This window comes from Lissotriton vulgaris, chromosome 1_1 (assembly GCF_964263255.1).
Source record: "Lissotriton vulgaris chromosome 1_1, aLisVul1.2, whole genome shotgun sequence".
NCBI classification, from domain to species: Eukaryota; Metazoa; Chordata; class Amphibia; order Caudata; family Salamandridae; genus Lissotriton; species Lissotriton vulgaris.
Window position 1 is genome coordinate 1,100,838,764 of NC_141685.1, and position 16,008 is coordinate 1,100,854,771.

General features: G+C 48.4%; 1 protein-coding gene across 1 annotated transcript in view; it reads left to right on the top strand.

The window, feature by feature from the left end:
- The window catches only part of LOC147748679 (A.superbus venom factor 1-like), a 1,557,217-nt gene that overhangs the window by 93,871 nt on the left and 1,447,338 nt on the right, over positions 1–16,008 (top strand). The window contains exon 2 of the mRNA XM_086963549.1: positions 612–804. Coding sequence (XP_086819675.1) covers positions 612–804 — 193 coding nt within the window. The remainder of the gene's footprint in view (positions 1–611; positions 805–16,008) is intronic.

Genomic DNA, 16,008 nt, shown 5'->3' on the forward strand with positions numbered 1-16,008 from the left:
TCAACAGTTCCATCTCAAGTTTCAAGATTTGATGTGTCGCTCAAACAATCCAGTTTTTTTTCTTTAAATAATGGTACTTGTAGAAGGTCATACTCCACAAAAAACAAAGTGCAAAGAAAAAATGCAGACTGTATGAGCTCTGGGAGTTACTTTCACCCAGAGGATAATGTGGTGGAAGAAAGTCATCCTCTCCAACATCAGAATCTCCCCCGGAAAGTGAAGCATTCATCCTTGCCACCAAACTCAAAATCAGGCTGAAATCCTCCACAGTGACCCCTTTATTGTGTTCTCTTCATTCTAGCCTGATTCTAACTCTCCCCAAAACACTAACATATCTCTAGCCAAAGACAAATCGCACAGCTATCCATGACCCTTACACCAACCTTATCCAAGTAAAACAACAATAATTAATTGACCTCAATGTCCCCAACAGAAATGCTTTAATGAGTCACCTGGACTTTTCTTTGTCATGAATGTTCGTTGCAGGGACTTGCTGTATGTGAGTTGCTCTAGTCTACCAGTAAACAACAGCACTGATAAGGGAGGGTATTAATGGGAGCAAACAATATCAGGAGAAACAAAATGTAAATGCATTGCTTTGGCTTCCACAGATGTATCCTGATCACCCCAAGTGTCCTGCGGGTGGAGAACAGCGAAACAGTCGTCGTCGAAGTCCACAATCAAAACGCCCCTATTAATGTCGAAGTGTCTGTGTACGACTTTCCACAGAAGAGGAAGCAACTTATCTCTACATACATCGGTCTCAACAGCGGAAATGGGTATCTGGGGATGTCAGAGATAACGGTGAGTGGACACAGAATAAACTATTCTTGTCAGGGGACAGTAGGGCATGGTCAGAGGTCACACGCTGCACAACAGTGTTAAATATAGGATGTTTAGAACATTACAAAAAAATTGAGAACATCAGGTTATTGCTTACAAACACCATGCTGATCACAGAACAGCGCCAGCCTTCATTGTTTTAAAACATGTACATTTATTGGCATTTAGTATAGTAGCAGTTAGACAAGTACAGTCACAGCACTGCACACGTCACCCATTCAAGTACAACACAGTGTGCGAATAATCGACACCTTCGAGCATCTTTATGCATATCCATTCCCTCCAATACGTGTTGTCAAGGATCTGCAGCAATCACAATGCATGCAGCAACTTTATCTGTAGGTTAACCGTCGGGGAGTGTGTCAATGCAATGCACTAGCCAGCCTTTGTGTATCTACGATTTTAAGAGGATCTAACCTAATTTGGGAAGGAGCTTCTGAGGGGATGCCTCCTTTATGGAACTTAACTAAGTTATCTTTCAACGAACTAGTGCAGGGTGGCCAAAATAATGAGATAATCTAGGAATGATCTGAGTGAGCTTCGTGTATGTGGCGGGTGTGGTCTGGGGTATCGCACCAGCAACATTCTTGCCTGACAGCTTTCCATCCTGGTCATGTTTAAATGTAGGGATACTAGGGGGGTAGATGCCTTTCACACCCCATTCCAATTTAGAGGCATGTCAAAATGCTCCATTACAGTTCCTCCCAATCTCTGGATCGTCAGCAGGAATCTTCCCTCTCAGTAGTCTCCCTGGCTACATGTGGATGCCCTCATCTGCCGCGATCTCACCCTGACCCCCCGCATTGCCAACAGAATCGTGCTTCGGGTGCTCCCAGGCATCCAGGACCTCCCTCCACTTCTCCGCTATGGGGCACCATCACAAACCCATGATTCCTCTCTAATTCGGACCTGTCCCTTTGCCCCATGTCCCCACCACTGTCCCACCTAGGTACTTCCAGGCCACCGCTATCCTCCTCCTGGCCAGGACCAAGGTGAGATCAATAAAGATGTTCCCAACCTTCGATTTGAGTGGTCAAGGAAAAAGCCCCATTAGACAGACCTCAACAGTCGAGTCAAATGTGCGTCCCAATGTGGTACCCACAGTCGCCAGTACCTCGTCCTAAAACCGACGCAGTGTGGAGCATGTCCAATTCATGTGTACAAAATCTGCATCGCTATAATTGCACCTCGGGGAACAGTGGGATTCGCCACCAAAGGCAACTTGGATTTTGTGGTGCGTCATGTAGGTCATATGCAAGTAATTCAACTCTGTGTATTTTAATCTCCTGTTTCTTGAGATCGTCTTAGGGTTGACCAAAACTCTATTCCAGCCTGAGTCCGAGATTTCCCTATCCAAAACTGTTTACCATTGTGTGCGCAAATTTGACAAAGGTTTGCGAGTCATCTCTGACAACGAGCTATAGAACCATTTCATCAAGTGTTTCGACGTGCCAAGGGTGAGCATAGATTGCAGTACTCGCGGGTTCCTCATGGCCCCTACCCCAAAGTCCGTTGAACGTGCGGACCAGGGCCTCGTATCGGAGGAAATGACCAGTCGGAAGGTCAGAGCCTGTAACTAGTTCCTTGAAACAGATAAGGGTGTTTTGTTAGTAACAGTCCCCTACTGTCTCCAGACATACATACGTACAAGCTGACATCTGTTCAGTTGTGAAAATCATCAATGGATCCCCGTGTGGTAGACCTATCAAGGGCAAGACCGCTGCATACAGGGGAATCCCCGCCATCTTCGCCATCCAGCGTTTCCAGCACTGCAATGCAGTGGTCAGTAATAGAGTCAGGTACAGGATCTCAACCGCCGCGTTGAGCAGTTTAGCCAACAATAAGCTGGTGTGAGCAGCAGACTCCGCCAGCCCCGCCTTTTCCAATCCTAACCCATCCAGCCACTGCACAATCCACTGTATTTGGGAGGCCAGGAAGTATAACCCGAAGTTCGGTGCTCCTAGGCTGCCCTCCACCACAGGGCGCTGCAATGTTTCTAAGGACACCTTCCACCTTCCCTTGTCCCAGACCAAGTCCTGTAACAAAGTGTCTAGTTGGCTAAACCAGCAGGTAGGTAGGCACTGTCACCAGAAGAGTGATAAAAAAAAATACGACACACGAACATGACAATTGTAGACAGGGAGATCCGAGCCATGATCGGCAGTCGTAAAGAGCACCAGAAAAGGATTCAGGATCTGTTAGTTCTGAGGGTCTTCCCAAGATTACCATCCTGTCAGTCTTCAAGTGAATGAAACATATGTATCACCAGGTATCTGAAGGTGGGCTGTGCCTAGTTGAGGTCCGCAGAAAGCTCCGGGTGTGAACGAAATTGGGGGATACAGGGAACAAGTAGGTCTTATGTTTATCAACCCCAAACCCGAGAGGCATGCAAATATCCCAAAGAGGCCCTGGGCTGTAGTAAAACCCGCCACAGCATCTGTCAAGTAAATCAGGAGATAGTCTGGAATAGGGAAACCTTCACACAATCAGTCCCATACCCACTCCCCCCTGTCTAAACAACTCAGCCAAAGGCTCAATAGCTAAGGGGACCAAGAGTGGGGATAGAGGACAGCCCTGTCTGGTGCTTTGGAAAATTCCATATTGCCATATTGTGGACACAGCGTTCTGCCAGTCTTAACTCGTGCCGTGGAGTTCTCATAAACTAGTTTCACCCACCCTATCCAACTGCCTCCAAGGTCCATTCTCTCCATCACCTTAAACAGATAGTCCCACTATATTGTGTTGAAGGCCTTTTCCAGATCAATCGACAAAAAGACCTACTGTGGAAAGGACTGCACCTCTGGGTGGTGTTGTTTGGGCATATTAATTGACGTGTTCCGGGAGTGAATAAACCCATTTTGATCAATATTGATTAGAGTAGGCACATGCAGGAGCAAGTGAAGTAACAACAAAATATATGGAAGGTTCCCCTGGTACTTAAACACAGGTAGGGGTAGAGTACTGTGAAAAAAGAAAAAAACCTGTGGTTTGTGGTAAACTCAATAGGGTCAGGAATGCTGACTGGAATTAAATTATACTAGGGCAAAACTAATTTCAAGAGGTCCTTCAGTAGTCACAACATGATATAGTAGTAATATGAATAACAAGCACTGTCCATTTATATAACTCCACACGACATTGTAATTAATAATCAAAGTATAACAGGTAAACACACAACAGTAAAATTGAAAGGTATAAACACAATTTATTAAAATGCCTCCCTGTCAGGGTTACAATCTAAAAAAAATCCAATAAAATATTCACAAAGGTGAAATAAATCTAAAAAAAGGGGGTCAAAGTACAAAGGTCGACGCTGAGTTTCGGTGTTCGTTTATATTGTTTACACCTTCTTCAGGACAATTTGACGGTTCAAAATTAATCTGATATTTTTTGAAGTTTCTCTTTTAACCATTAAGGAGACTTCTTAATCAACCAAATATCTTTGGATCATCAGTTCCTTCAATTTGCACTGTGACCTGTTGTCAATTCAAGGTACAGAGTAAAGAAACAACGGAGGAGCCACCGGACTTTTCTCTCAGTTGGAGTCTATGTGGTGCAGTCTTGGGTCCTTTTCTGAATTTAAGATCCCACAGCTATATATCCTTTTCTAAACGCTGTGTTTGTTTAATTGATAGTGCTTCATCACCTGTTGGTTGTAGGTCGGCCTCCCTGCTCCTCCGTGTTCTGCGTCATCCGAATTCGGATATATAGCTGTGGGCACAAAAATGCATCCAAATGTGTGTGTAGTTGATATATGGTGGAATAGAAGGAGTAATCCCTACCGTCCGTGTGGTGTGTCTGCCAAATGTCCTCTTGCTCTCGGTGTTCCATCCAGTCACGAAAACCCACAGCGCTTCTGTGGGCCTGAGCACCGGACAACAGGGGAAGAGAGTGGTCCAGGGTAACATTGACCGCACAACTAAAGTCTCCCCCAAGGAGCTTGTCCGCCATATTCATTACTGCCATGGAGGCCAAGAGTCTCTATAGGATTACCATCTGGTCCTGGTTGAGGGCATACACACTGCCGAGAGTGATATCGTGGCCCAGCAGTCTCCCAGTCAATAGGAAATATCGGCCTTCCTTATCTATGGATACGTGCAAGGGTTCAAAGGGGAGGCCCGCCCATATCCATATTAGCACCCCTCTCATTCCATCTACGGCACAGCTTCTTGACCTCACTCTGTATAAGATGTGTCTCCTGTAGCATGGTTATCTGTATCCCCCGCCTTCTCAAATATCTGTGTATATTATGGCGCTTGGTAGCAGAGCCCATCCCCTTAATGTTCCAGGTCATGAGCTTCAATGTATAATGTGTTGGTGCCATAGGGAAACACACCTCGCAGAATGCCCTCTCCGCCTGCCACCCCTGATCACCTAGCTAAGAAATTCAGAGCCATCCCTGCAAGCAAATCAAACTAAAACAAGGAAAAACACCCATAAACCTAACTCCCTTCCAGAGAGCAGTTTGGCAACAACCAGCTGCCCAAATTGTAAGCAGACTAACAGTTTTATCAGAAGGTCCCGCCCAGCTCTAGGTGAAACATTCTGGGAGGGGGTAGGCTACGGCCTAGGGACAGACGTTTTCCACTTTTTCCACGCCGCCCAGAGTGCCAATAATACCCAGGAAGCCTGCACTATATAGTATCAGATGTTCCAAAATATGGTAAGCGCCCTCACTGCTCAGAGATGTCTTTTCAGAGGAGGTAATCTGCCGTTCTCGGAGTGACTTGCGCAGCAGGGTGCTGTGTGCTTGTGAGGAATCGGAGTCTGATTCACCAGTTCCTTTCACAGAGGGGGAATCAACCTCCAAAGTGGTCTCTGTGATCTTCATAATCTCAACCACTGTTTGAAGGGCAGCAGGCCTTTCCTTCTCAGTCTGAGACGTGCTTGATTTTTTTTGAAGCTCTTCTTCGGACCTCCTCCGAGTCCTCTTCCTCAACTTCTACTCCTGTAGTGGGGCATTAGGCTCTGCCCTCGGAAGTGGACTTCCAGACTTGTGGGCTTCAAGCCATTCCCAGGCTGCTTTGGGATCATCACAAAAGTGAGTTGTTCCCTCCAATATTATCCGGAGCCAAGCAGGGAATATTAGGGAATACTGCAAGCCTTCCTCTCGAAGAGCCCTCTTAACCTTGAGGAATAAGACTCCTCTCTGCTGTACCTCCACTGTGTAGTCCGGAAGTATCTAAACCTTACTATTATCAACCACAAATAGGAATCAGTTCTCGCCTTCTGAAGCAGTATATCTCTGTCTTTGTAGTGAAGGAGCCTGGACACTACCGGCTGTGCGGGCGTCCCAGTGCCAGTGAGCGGGCCGGTATCCAGTGTGCTCATTCTATGGTGTAGAAGGTTGACAGAAATTCTGGAGCAACCACTATCTTGAGCCAAGGCTGAAGGTTAGCAAACATGTCCCTGTCTTCCACCCCTTCAGGCAGCACAACCACCTAATGTTATTTCTCATGTTGCGCTCTTCATCATCTTCTGCCCAGTGTTCAAGTGTGCAAACCCTATCAGAGAACTCCGTAACTTGGTGTGACAGCATATGTTGTGCAGGTTGTAGGTCAGCAAGTGAGGATTTCACCACTTTAACTCTCTATGCTAGCTGATGGTGTTCTGCTCCTAGCAGTCCCAGGCCCACCGACACCGTACTGATGTGTTGATGTAGAGTGGCCTTAGTATCAGCGATGGCCTCAAGTACTTTAACTAACTGCTGCTGAATTGGGTTTTATGGAGGCCCTGACCCTGATCTCTCCTGTCTCAGTTCACATGCTGCGTCCTCCAAATCAAGGGGCGCTCTGGTTGTTGTTGCCTGTGTTTTACCTATCCTGGCAGGGTTTTTCTTTCAGGTTGGATCTATAAGGAGTTGGTAGGTGATGCCCACTCCCATCACCTACCACTGGTTATGCAAGGTTTAACAATGTTTGGTAGAAAGTCCTCCTGGTGCAGCTCCCTTACGTATGAAGGTTTGGAATGTTGTCCTTATTACACTGTCAGCCGTGAGAATGGCACTGCAGATCTCGAGCCCCCAGGCTACTTAGGGGCATATTTACAAGTGAAGTGGCGGAGTGAGGCATTAGCCTTCCTGGGCTTCACTCCGCCACTTCAGAAATGCAGGGCTGCACCATATTTACAAGAATATGGTGCAGCTCTGCGTTTCCCCTTGCGCTACACTTAGTAGCCTAGCACCAACGCAGGCACCCTTGCACCATAGGGTAAGGGTGCCTGCATGCAAGGGAAGATTGTTTATGTGCAGTAAGGTCCCCCTTCCTGAACATAAACACTCTTTAAATGCTGTTTTGTAACTTCTATTTGTGCTGCTTAATGCAGCACGAATAGAAGTTGCCGAACAGCATTTAAAAAAAAATGATTGTTTATGTGCTGGAAGGTGGACCTTCCTGTACATAAAAAAATCATTGGCCTTTTGCTGTTTTGAAGTGTGCTGCAAAACGCAGCACTAATGAAAACTGCAAAAACGAGGAGAAATTATAAATTTCTCCTTGTTGCGCCAATGTAAGACCAGGTTTTCCCTGGTCTTAATTCTAGCGCTGCCTCCTATTTACGCCTCCCTTGTAAATCGGGGGCAGTGTCAGAATCAATGGGTGTTGAGGTGGAAAGCCCACAGCAACACCCAATGCTCTCTCCTTTCACGCTAAGTATAGTGTGAAAGGGGGCCTTATTTACAAGGCAGTATCAAGCCACGTTAAGTGGCTTAACTCTGCCTTGTAAATACGGAAAAGCCCCTATTGCCACAGGAACGTCTTACAAAGTGACGTTCCCATTGTGATAGGGGCTTGTAAATATGCCCCATAGTTAGTAGGGCTCGGGTCCCACCTCCTCTCAGCAGCGCCCATAGCGCACAGCCCTGACTGCAGTCACGTGCCAACGGCGCAGCTGCAAGTGCCTCAGAGTCGTCGGTGGAGCGCAGGCCCACTGGTCTAGTCCGGGGCCGTCATCTGTCCTCAGTAATTCAGTATGCAATTTTGTCCTATTGTTCTCCTTATGGACCCCATCTTTCAATTAGTCAATAGGGCCCCAATCAGCCGTCACACACACCAAAGTCTCAATCTAGTGGTGGGAGTGGGGCGCAATGTCAGAAGAGCCCTCCCCCTCTGTCAGTGTCTTCCACAGTGGTGTTCTCTGGGCCCCGTTTTGGACTCCTAGTGGCCACTCCCCAGGAGGGCCTCCCATTGCCGCCTGTATCTCCCAGTGCCAATGCCCAGCATCCCGCTTCTTACCAGGGCTCCGCTCTGCAGCCTCCCATCACCACAGCGGTCCCAAGCTAGTTTGAGGCCGGAGCACTGTCTCTCCTCTGTTGCAGGCTCTTTCAGCCTTATTCGACTCAACCGCAGCCTGCTGCTTCCCTTTCTATCAACTCTGCAGCTGCTCAGGCAGTTCTACTCCATGGCATCCATTCCTTGCTCAGGCAGGCTGCCGCATCGCCGGGACCGCAACAGTTGCCTCAGTGTTCTGCCGTCGTAGGGTGGTGTCGTCTTCTTCCGTAACACCCTCAGTAGCATAGCAGGCAGATCCACTCCACCCCCTGTCCTTGAGGTCGTGCAGCCCTTCCGTTGTTCACTGTATGCAGCCACTTCCCGGAGTGCCAGAACCGTTCGCGCCCAGGCTCAGCTCGATTAAGCAACCTGAGGCTTCCATCTTGGAAGCCCGGGCCTTGGTTGTAGTGCTGGCCTGCTCCAGCATCCAGTCCCTCCACGGGTCTCGGGTTGCAATCGCCTGTAGCTCAGTACTCCCGTTGCCTCAGGCATGCCCTGTGTGTCGCTCTGCCCTCACTGAAATCAGATGATGTAGCATGGAAGTCGGGCTGGCGGTGCAACAGGCTCATGCATCCGCAATTTTTGGCCTCCATTCCATGCCCCACAGTTTCAGCCATACCCAAGTCAAAAAGGAAGAGCATCCTGGAGTCGTTCTGAAGTCAGCTGATGACTTCAGCCAGGCTATTCCCGCAATTAACTGGGGAAGTCATCCGCAGCCACCCTGAAGTATGCCTATAGGGCAGAATATTTAAATGAGATGACTCCTCGAGTCATCAGAGAAACGACTTCAGGATTAGTTCCTGATTACTTCAGTGGAAAAGATGTGATGATCTTGTACTACTGCAGGAGGATTCCATGATGATTACAAGATTAGGGTGGATTACTCCAGAATGGGTTCCTGATTACTTCAGTGGAAAACATGTGATGATCTCGTACTACTCCACAATGATCCCATGATGATTTCAGGATTAGCCTGGATTACTCCAGGATGATCCTTTGAGTATTTCAGGATGGGGCTGCATTATTACAGAATCATCTTGTGATGACTCCAGAATGAGGCTGCATTACTCATGGATGATCCAAGGTTAACATTGGAATGGGAGTGGTACATACTAGTCGACTAATTCAAGAAGGGGATGTATTATCGTAGGATGGGTTCTGGCTGTATTACTGCATGGCGGTTTCAATATGCAGATGTATTATTCTAGGATGATCTTGAGTAGTAATACTTTTTTGACATACACAGGATGTTAAGAAATATACAGTTTTATTAGTGCCTTAGCAGAGCAAATAATTGTAACAAAAACAAGCATCGGCAAAGCCAATAGGTCTTGCCATTTTGACCATGTGGCTTGCTAAAGTATTCTGCAGATGGTCTGCAGTATTGGTTAAAGTAAACAAGCATTCGCAAATCCAAAAGGGCTTGCCTTTCCAAGAGCTATTGGCATTGCCAATATGTTTTAGCCATACTGTACACAAGTGTGCCTGTTGTTCAGCATGGCTAAAAGTTAATAGGGTAAAGGAGAGTTGCATGTCGAAAAGTGCAATGTGATGACGTAGAGTAGATTATAGCAGCAGATTGTCGTGAAGTGGTGTAGAACAGAGTGGCGTAGAGTAGATTGCTGTAGAGTGGAGTGGCATAAAGTGGAGTAGTGTAGGAGAGTGGAATGGCAGAGTGGAGTAAAGTGTTGTAGAATCGAGTGCCAGAGTGGATTGGCGTGGAGTAGAGTGGAGTAGTGTGTTGTAGAAAAGAGTGGACTAATGTGGCATGGAGGGGTTATGTAGAGCGTTGTTGAGTAGTGTTTAAGAGTGGCATAGCATGGAGTAGTGTTGTAGAGTGGAGTGGCATAGAGTCAAGTAGAGTTTAATGGAGTAGAGCATCCCAGAGTGGAGTATCGTAGCTCATAGTGTCGTAAAGTGCAGTAGCCTAGATTGAAGCTGTGTAAAACACATTGGTGCAGAGTAGACTGGCATAGACTGCACTGGTTGATTAGAGTGGTGTAGAGTGCATTGGCGCAGAGTAGAGTGACATAGAGTGCAGAGTAGATTGCAGTAGTGTAAAGTAGATTGTTTCAGGGAAGAGTTGCATAGAGTGGAGTGGTGCAGAGTAGATTGCAAAGATGTAGAACAGAGTGCAGTGACAGTAGTGTACAGTGCAATGGTACATAAAAGATTATAGTAGCGTGGAGCAATGCAGATGACAGTGGTGCAGAGTGCAGTGACTTAAACTGAAGTGCTACAGAGTAGCGTGGCATAGAGTTCAGTGGCAGAGAATGCAGTCTTGTAGAGCTGAGTGTCAGAGTAAAGCAGCGCAGAGTAAAATAGTGGTGCAGCATAGAGTGGTGCAGCTTAGAGTGCAGTGGCATAAGACTTCAGTGGTAGAGTGTGCAGTGTTGCATAGTAGACCATCGTAGAGTGAAGTGATATATGGTAGAGTGGGGTAGAATACATTGGCATGGAGTCCAGGGGCCTAGAGTGAGGAGTAGAGGGGAGTTCAGAGCAGTGGTAGCAGAGAGGTGGTGTCATTGAGTAGTGGTGTCAAGTGGTGACACAGAATGGTGTTGTCGAGTGGAGTAGAGTGGCAAAGCGTAGAGTGTTGTGGAGGGGCAGAGAGTAGAGTGAGGTGGAGTGGCATAGAGTGGTAGAGCAAACTTAGTCTACTATTCTTCTGCGACTGAAATATGAAAAAGTGCAATAGTAACAACCGTAAGATATAGCGCTTAAAAGAAGGAATATAAAACATTATTTATACTTTGGTGGTAGCAGACCTCTAATGGAGGAAAAATCACCAAATGGGACCATAACTTTACTGCAGAATCATTTGCAATGAGAACAGCGCCCTTCACACGAATAGGACTCCTTGTCACCAACTGTGATTTCAAGGCAAGGAGTCTACCTGACTCATAGCTTTATTTTAATTCTTGTATTTTATATATATATACACACACACACACATACATATATATATACACACACACACATTCACATGCACACACATGCGTATATACACATGCATATATACACATGCATATATATACACATATTTGAATTTAAAATTTGAATTTGAATTTGAATTTGAATTTAAAATTATTTATTAAGCGCAGGTTCGCCAGCGGCTTCATGGCGCTACAACTTACAGAAACAGGGTGAACTGGACAATGAAATAAAGCAATTCAGACTGTGGGAGGAAGACTTTAATTAAAAGCTTTAGAAAACAAGAGAGTCTTAAGTTGTTTTCTAAACTGGGAATAAAGAGTCACGGTCCTAAGCTCAGGGGGCAGGGAATTCCAGAGGAGTGGGGCGAGGATCGCAAATTTCGAGCCGCCCCATTTCTTCCTCCGAAATCGCGGGACCGTAAGAAGGGCCTGGGTGGATGAGCGAAGGTCTCTGGTGGGGACATAGGGAGTGATCTCGGAAGAGATGAAGTCCGGTGCCGTGCCCAGTCTCGCTTGGAAGGTGATAGAGGCCAGCTTGAACTGGACACGTTCACGAACGGGGAGCCAATGTAAAGATTTAAGGAGGGGGGTGACATGGTGAAATTTTGGTAGTTTGAACACCAGGCGGGCCGCCTGGTTCTGGATCTGTTGCAACCGCTTAAGACTATATGCAGGTATACTAGCATATAGGGCGTTGCCGTAGTCCAGGCGGGAGATGACCATCGCCAAGGTGATCAGTTTAAGGGCCTGAAAAGAAAAAAAACGGGACACCTTGCGTATAGTACGCAGTGAAAGAAAGGAAGAGGACACCACAGAGCTAACCTGGGAGTGGAGAGTAAGTTGAGAATTGATCTTGATACCTAAGGTTTTTACTGAGGAAGAGGGGACAGGTGGGGAACCCAGGGAAGGGGGCCAGAACAGAGGAGACCAGGGGCTGGATGAACCACCCGTCAACACCAGCTCGGTCTTATCTGGGTTGAGTTTTAGATGGTTGTGGTTCATCCAGTCACGAATGTGGGTCATGGTAGATTGGAAATTAGAGATAGAAGAGGGAGAGGAGGACAGATCAAAAACAAGTTGGAGGTCGTCAGCATAATTATATACTGCGACCTCCATCTGCTGTAAAGAAAAAATAAGTGGGGCAATGTAAAGATTAAACAAGAGGGGGGAAAGAGAAGAGCCCTGGGGGACCCCGCACTGAACTTTCCGGAAATCCGCAGTAAAGTCACCCAGGCGAACAGCCTGGGTGCGGTCCCTCAGGAAGGAGGATAACCAGACCAATGCAGTGCCTCCGATCCCCGCCGCCCTGACACGGGAAAGTAAGATGGTATGATCGACCGTGTCAAAGGCGGCTGAGAGATCAAGCAGGACCAAGGCCTGGGTCTTGTTGGTATCCATTCCCTCCCTGAGGTTATCAAGGACCGACAGTACCACGGACTCCGTGGAGTGTGCGGGGCGGAAACCGGCCTGGCGGGGGGCTAAGACCCCATGCATCTCCACAAAAGTGCTCAAGGTGCGAGTGACGTGGCGCTCTAGCACCTTTGCTAAGAATGGCAAAAGGGAGATGGGACGGTAGTTGGCCGGGACCGAGGGGTCCGCGCCAGGTTTCTTAAGGATGGGGACAATGATAGCAGTTTTCAGTGGGGTGGGCACCACACCCTGGGAGAGTGAGCTGTTAAGGAAGTGAAGGGGGGGATCGGAACATGAAGAAAAAATGTGACGGAGAATGTGGGAGGGACAAGGATCAAGAGGGGAACCAGATTTGACCAAGGGAATAATCGAGGTAAGGCATTCCTTAGTCAGCGGAGGAAGAGCGTCAAGTTGACCCTTAGGGGGGGGACACTGAGGGTCCACAAACGTAGGAGAGGGAGGAGGAATGTTGGCCTTGATGGTAGAGATTTTCTGGATGAAGAAGTTATTAAGGGAGTGACAGAGTTCAGGTGAGGGAGTGGGTTTTAGTGTAGTTCTGTCAGAGAATGCCAGGTTGTTCACAATCGAGAAGATTACTTTCGATTGGTTCTCTGCGGCGAGGATTTTGGAGGAGAAATAAGCTGTTTTTGCCCCTAAGATGGCCTGCTTATACTGGGCCAGGATGTTAATAAACTCCAGTCTCAATAGGGGGCAGTAATTTCTCCTCCAGGCATGCTCAGCTCTACGTACAGCTAATTTAGTAGTCTTGAGGTCCTCATTAAACCACAGGTTGGCATCCTTCTCCCGCTTAGACGTAACCCGCTTGAGTGGGGCAATGGAGTCACAACCAGAGGTGAGCCACTGGTTGATGGAAGCGGCTTGGGTGAGAGTAGATAACCCCTGTAATGAAGGGTAGGAGGCAGTAAGTAAGTCAGAGAGATTGCCTGGGTCTACTCGTCCCCAGGACCGGACCCAAACGTTTTTAGGAAGTGAGGGTTTGACCGGGGGATATATGGGAAGGGTAAAGTAGATCGAATGATGGTCCGACCAGGTGCAGGGTGAAATAGAAACAGAATTTACAGGGCAGTTCAAGGACCAGATCTGCTCTAGCACATGTCCTTGAGCATGGGTGGGGGAGTGGATGTGGGGTATAAAATTAAAAGATCGGAGGGTTTCTGAAAATTCCTTAGAAGAAGAACACTCTGCAGGGTCTGACGGCCAAAAATTGAAATCACCCAAGAGCAGGATGGAAGTGTTATTAACAACAATTGTGGCTAATACTTCCAAGAAGGTAGGGAGAAACGATAAGGGTGATTGGGGGGGGCGGTAGATAAGTAAGCAGGTAAGAGGAGGGGAAATGGAAGTGGTGCGAATGGCCAGGTACTCGGTCGTAGCAATATCGGGCAGCGGGAGAATTTGAAAAGGCAAATCTGCTCGGGCAATAAGCGCTACGCCTCCCCCAGCCCTGCCGGTAAGGCGGTCCGAGCGTAGGGCATAGTATGAAGCTGGTAAAGTAGCCAAAAGGGCGGGGAGGGAATCGTCACGAAACCATGTTTCTGTAAGAAACAGCAAATCAGGGGCATGAAGGTCCAACAATACCGATAGCTCATGCGAGTGAGCAACGGCGGACCGGGTATTAAGATAGCAAGCTTTAAGAGTTTTGACGAGTGCAGGATTGGTAGTACCCCTCGGGGGGTTGGTGGGAACGTGGTAAGGGGGAGGGGGAACGTGAGAGGGGGACAAGCCAAGTAAGGAAATACGGGAACGTATGGCCGCAGGTAAGGACCAAGAACCCTGGAGACTAAGAAGGTCTGCTGAGGAGTAGGTAAGCAAATGGGCAGAGTGACGCGCCCCTAGCCCCGGCCGGCCGCGGACGGGCGCAGAAGGGCTTGACTTGTGCGCGACTTCTGCGCGAAGTCGGCGCTCCCGCTGCGCTCGTCCGCTGCGCTTGCACCAGGTTGCCATATATAACTGGTTACCGTGAGCCACTGGACCGCTGACCTGCACGGTGGAGAGGCAGGGCGGAAGTGGAGCAGGACCAGGCAGGAAGTGTCGCTCGTGGGCTGACCCTCCGCTCAAACGGCACACAGCCGGGGCGGACCAGGGTCAAGAGCGAGAAAGATGAAGGTAGGTTCTCAGGATACCGAGTGATAGTGCAGGCGCAATGCTCAAAATTAGCAAGAAGACGTTTTAAAAGTGACATACATTGTTGCACACGCAGCGCGCAGGGCTTTAATCAGCGAAGAAAACTTTAAAAAGTATACCAAGTGCACAACACAGCTATCGGTCAGCTGGGCTGAGCAGTTTAAAAGAAATGAGAACAGCGTAGCGTAGAAGCGCGCTAATAGCCTGCCACCGCTGTAGTCTGTGGTAGTTGTCTGAGCGCGGGGGGAAGCAGGAACCAAGAAATACCCAGAATACTGCAGCCACTGGACCGCTGACCTGCACGGTGGAGAGGTAGGGCGGAAGTGGAGCAGGACCAGGCAGGAAGTGTCGCTCGTGGGCTGACCCTCCGCTCAAACGGCACACAGCCGGGGCGGACCAGGGTCAAGAGCGAGAAAGATGAAGGTAGGTTCTCAGGATACCGAGTGATAGTGCAGGCGCAATGCTCACAATTAGCAAGAAGACGTTTTAAAAGTGACATACATTGTTGCACACGCAGCGCGCAGGGCTTTAATCAGCGAAGAAAACTTTAAAAAGTATACCAAGTGCACAACACAGCTATCGGTCAGCTGGGCTGAGCAGTTTAAAAGAAATGAGAACAGCGTAGCGTAGAAGCGCGCTAATAGCCTGCCACCGCTGTAGTCTGTGGTAGTTGTCTGAGCGCGGGGGGAAGCAGGAACCAAGAAATACCCAGAATACTGCAGCCACTGGACCACTGACCTGCACGGTGGAGAGGCAGGGCGGAAGTGGAACAGGACCAGGCAGGAAGTGTCGCTCGTGGGCTGACCCTCCGCTCAAACGGCACACAGCCGGGGCGGACCAGGGTCAAGAGCGAGAAAGATGAAGGTAGGTTCTCAGGATACCGAGTGATAGTGCAGGCGCAATGCTCAAAATTAGCAAGAAGACGTTTTAAAAGTGACATACATTGTTGCACACGCAGCGCGCAGGGCTTTAATCAGCGAAGAAAACTTTAAAAAGTATACCAAGTGCACAACACAGCTATCGGTCAGCTGGGCTGAGCAGTTTAAAAGAAATGAGAACAGCGTAGCGTAGAAGCGCGCTAATAGCCTGCCACCGCTGTAGTCTGTGGTAGTTGTCTGAGCGCGGGGGGAAGCAGGAACCAAGAAATACCCAGAATACTGCAGCCACTGGACCGCTGACCTGCACGGTGGAGAGGTAGGGCGGAAGTGGAGCAGGACCAGGCAGGAAGTGTCGCTCGTGGGCTGACCCTCCGCTCAAACGGCACACAGCCGGGGCGGACCAGGGTCAAGAGCGAGAAAGATGAAGGTAGGTTCTCAGGATACCGAGTGATAGTGCAGGCGCAATGCTCAAAATTAGCAAGAAGACGTTTTAAAAGTGACATACATTGTTGCACACGCAGCGCGCAG